The following is a 3,058-nucleotide window of genomic DNA, read 5'->3' on the forward strand; positions in this document are numbered from 1 at the left end:
ATCTATCTATCTATCTATCTATCTATCTATCTATCTATCTATCTATCTATCTATCTATCTATCTATCTATCTATCTATCTATCTATCTATCGTTTGCAGGTTACAACAGAAAATTATTTATCATTCTCACGTGGATGGGACGTTTTGGCTGATAAGAGGTTAATCCCATCTGTGTAAACTCGATGCATATAAACTTTAACACTCAATATACCACTTTCTCAACAAGTAAACACCCCGTGTTCGTTCCCAGACGTCCCATAAAAATACTATTTGCTCTGATTGTTGCACCAAACTTTACTGTATAGTGTAGTTACTGCTTTTGATCTTTGTCTTTTTAAGTCTTTCTGCCCCAGTCTTGTTTGGCCCACAGCCTTCTCCTGTGTAGAGAGAACAGATTCTATCAGAGCCGTTTACTTGTTGAGAACGTGGTATAATGAGTGTTAAAGTTTATATGACACACAGACTTGATTATCCTTTTATCAGGCTAAACGTTCTCGTTCTCGTTCTCGTTCGCTGTCCGTGCCCAGTGCGCGCTCCCGACGCATGGGAAACAAATTCTGCCGGGGGAATAACTACCTTGGCACACCTGTCTGGAGTCTGCATGCGTTTACAGCAAGGACCGCGATCCCTGTTCACATTCTTCTATCCTTCTGGAACAGGAGGTAAAAGCGGAAACGTTAAAGAGCTTAATGAATTTAATGTAAACTTTTGTCTGTAAGATTAGTGAAATGTACGCATTATTCAAAAAAGAACCACTGCAAATGTGTTAAAGGATTCTTGGTGGAGTGAGAGAAACATTGTGTGCTCATCCTTATGCCAGTCTGTCTGGAAATGAAACTTATGACATCGTTACGTCAACTCAATTTTTTTTTCTGTTCAGACCAAAGTAGCAACATACATTTAGATTTGGTTCTTTCAAGAAACAAATGACTGAAGGGAATTAAGAACTGAAAATAATAATGTAAGTTGTTTTTAAATGGTTTTTAATATGCCATCGGGGTAGTTTTGACTGAATGAAGACGTCTACACAGTGGTGGAAAGTAACAAAAATTTCATTACTGTGGCTACTTAAGTAGAATTTTCAGGTATCCCTACTTTACTTGAGTAGTCTTTTTTTCTGATAGACTTTTAATTTGACTCCCTACATTTTTAAACAAATATCTCGACTCTCTGCTCTTTCCATTTTCAAATAAGGCTCCTTAGTTTTGGTTTAAGGCGTGTCTGAGGGGAGTTATTATTTCTGTCACTGAGCCTTCAAACACCAAATAGTCTCACAGTGTGATGTGAGCTAGAGGTCCAGATGCTGTATTTACAGGGAGAGAAAAGCTAAATTAGGTTACTTGTTTGTTGATGTTGGTTTGATCCTTTTTATTATGATGATGCAGGAACAACAGCCTGTTTTAGCCTTGGAAGATGTAACTAGGTTGCTAGGCAGATTTTGCCAGCTAGCTACTTCTTTTCTTACTTTTGTGTGTGATCCAAGAGGTTGCGTTTTCGTTTGTTTGCTGTGTTTTTGCACATCTGCTTCTGCAGCATTAACTTTATTAGCACCAATCCATCTCCACAACGCAACACACCCTTCCTACGAACGTGTTACACTCAGATTTGCATTACTGGTGTTTGTGTGACAGTTTAAGTTTCATTTTCTTTTCTACGCAAAAGGCAGTGGCTCTTTCATTTGCGGTCTGTCCTGAGCTGCAGCTGCTGGTAACATCTACTTACAGGAGTTATGTCCACGCCTCGTAAAGAGATACTCAGGTAAGTTTAACTTTTAGTATTACAAAGATAAAGATTGCAAAGATACGTGAGTGGCCCATAGCAGTCCATACCCTCAAATAACAGCAAGGAAAAAAAAGACCTGGCAGTACAAACAAATGTTAGAAATTAAATGGCTGCAAAGTGATAAAGTGAAGTTAGACATCTCCAAAGGTTGACTCTGTTCATAGATAGAGCATGCATCAAGATGAAGTTAGAAAGTAGTTGGATTCTGTAAATCGCTTCTAAATCTGAAGCAGGTTGCCTTCCAGGCTGCTGCAGGGACGGTGACACACACCTGCACCTGGCTATATCACCACATTTTAATTAGTTTCTGCTTTTCAGACTCATGTTTTGAGGTTGCTGATATTGTGTTTTAAGTGTAACATGTCAAACTAAAAACCTTCAATTTTCATGCTGTTCTAAATTTGTTAAGGGTCTTCCTCTAATGTGTACTTGTGTTTTTCTTATTAGCTTTGGTGGCTTTAGCATTGGACCTCCAGCAAGTACAACCAAACCCTCAAGTTCTAATGGATTGACAACACTCACAGCAGCTCCAACTACTTCAGTCCAACCTGCTTTCGGCACAACAACTCTCACCAGAGATGATAACAGCGAAGTCACAAATAGTTCAGAGACAAGGGAACCAAGACCTCAGTTCACATTCTTGGGTGAGCCTCCTTTTACACAAAGTTCTTTTGTCAAAGACCCAAATAAGTATGAGAAACCTTTAACATCTCAAGTCCTGTGTTTCACCACGCTACTGTGAAGCTGTCTTTACACAAAGTGCAAATAGCTTTGGAGATCCATGATTTCCTCAGGGATTAATAGTGATTCTGATAATAAAGTTGGACATTTTGTTCTTTCTTTTTTTGGTTACAAAGTCATTTTAATCAGTGGCATTCAATCAGGGCAAGAAAGACAAGCAGTGCTTATCTGGTGAAATCTACAAACAGACATCAGTTACAACATAACAAAGAAAAGGGTGTTTTTCTTTCATCTTAAACATCATTCTGACATGAAGCTTCTGTAATGCCTGTTGCCATTTATTCTTTGCATTACTGCCATCTTGTGGTCACAATTGTTTATTATCTCTGGAAGCAGAATGAACTGCTTGATTACAGAGCTGCTGAAATCTGAATGGGGTATTAGTCCTGTGACAGACTGGCGACCTGTCCAGGGTGTACCCCGTCTCTTGCCCTTTTGCTAAATTTCTGGTTCTGGGTGATTTTTATATATTAAATATATTTGTTACACTTTTTAAAATTAAGATGTAAGCCTGTGTTTCTGAGCTGGTTAAAAT

General features: G+C 38.6%; 1 protein-coding gene across 1 annotated transcript; it reads left to right on the top strand.

Moving 5' to 3' along the window:
• Positions 1–1,662: 1,662 nt before the first annotated feature.
• Positions 1,663–2,426, top strand: LOC102292492 (interferon-induced protein 44; the record flags this gene model as incomplete). Its single annotated transcript, XM_014331712.2, is given in 2 exon segments — positions 1,663–1,758; positions 2,230–2,426. Coding segments are annotated over 2 exon segments (226 nt in total), but the record flags the coding sequence as incomplete, so codon positions are not given.
• Between the last annotated feature and the right edge of the window lie 632 nt (positions 2,427–3,058).

This window comes from Haplochromis burtoni, unplaced genomic scaffold, assembly GCF_018398535.1.
Source record: "Haplochromis burtoni strain Fernald_Lab_line unplaced genomic scaffold, NCSU_Asbu1 Contig_4886, whole genome shotgun sequence".
Taxonomy (NCBI): domain Eukaryota; kingdom Metazoa; phylum Chordata; class Actinopteri; order Cichliformes; family Cichlidae; genus Haplochromis; species Haplochromis burtoni.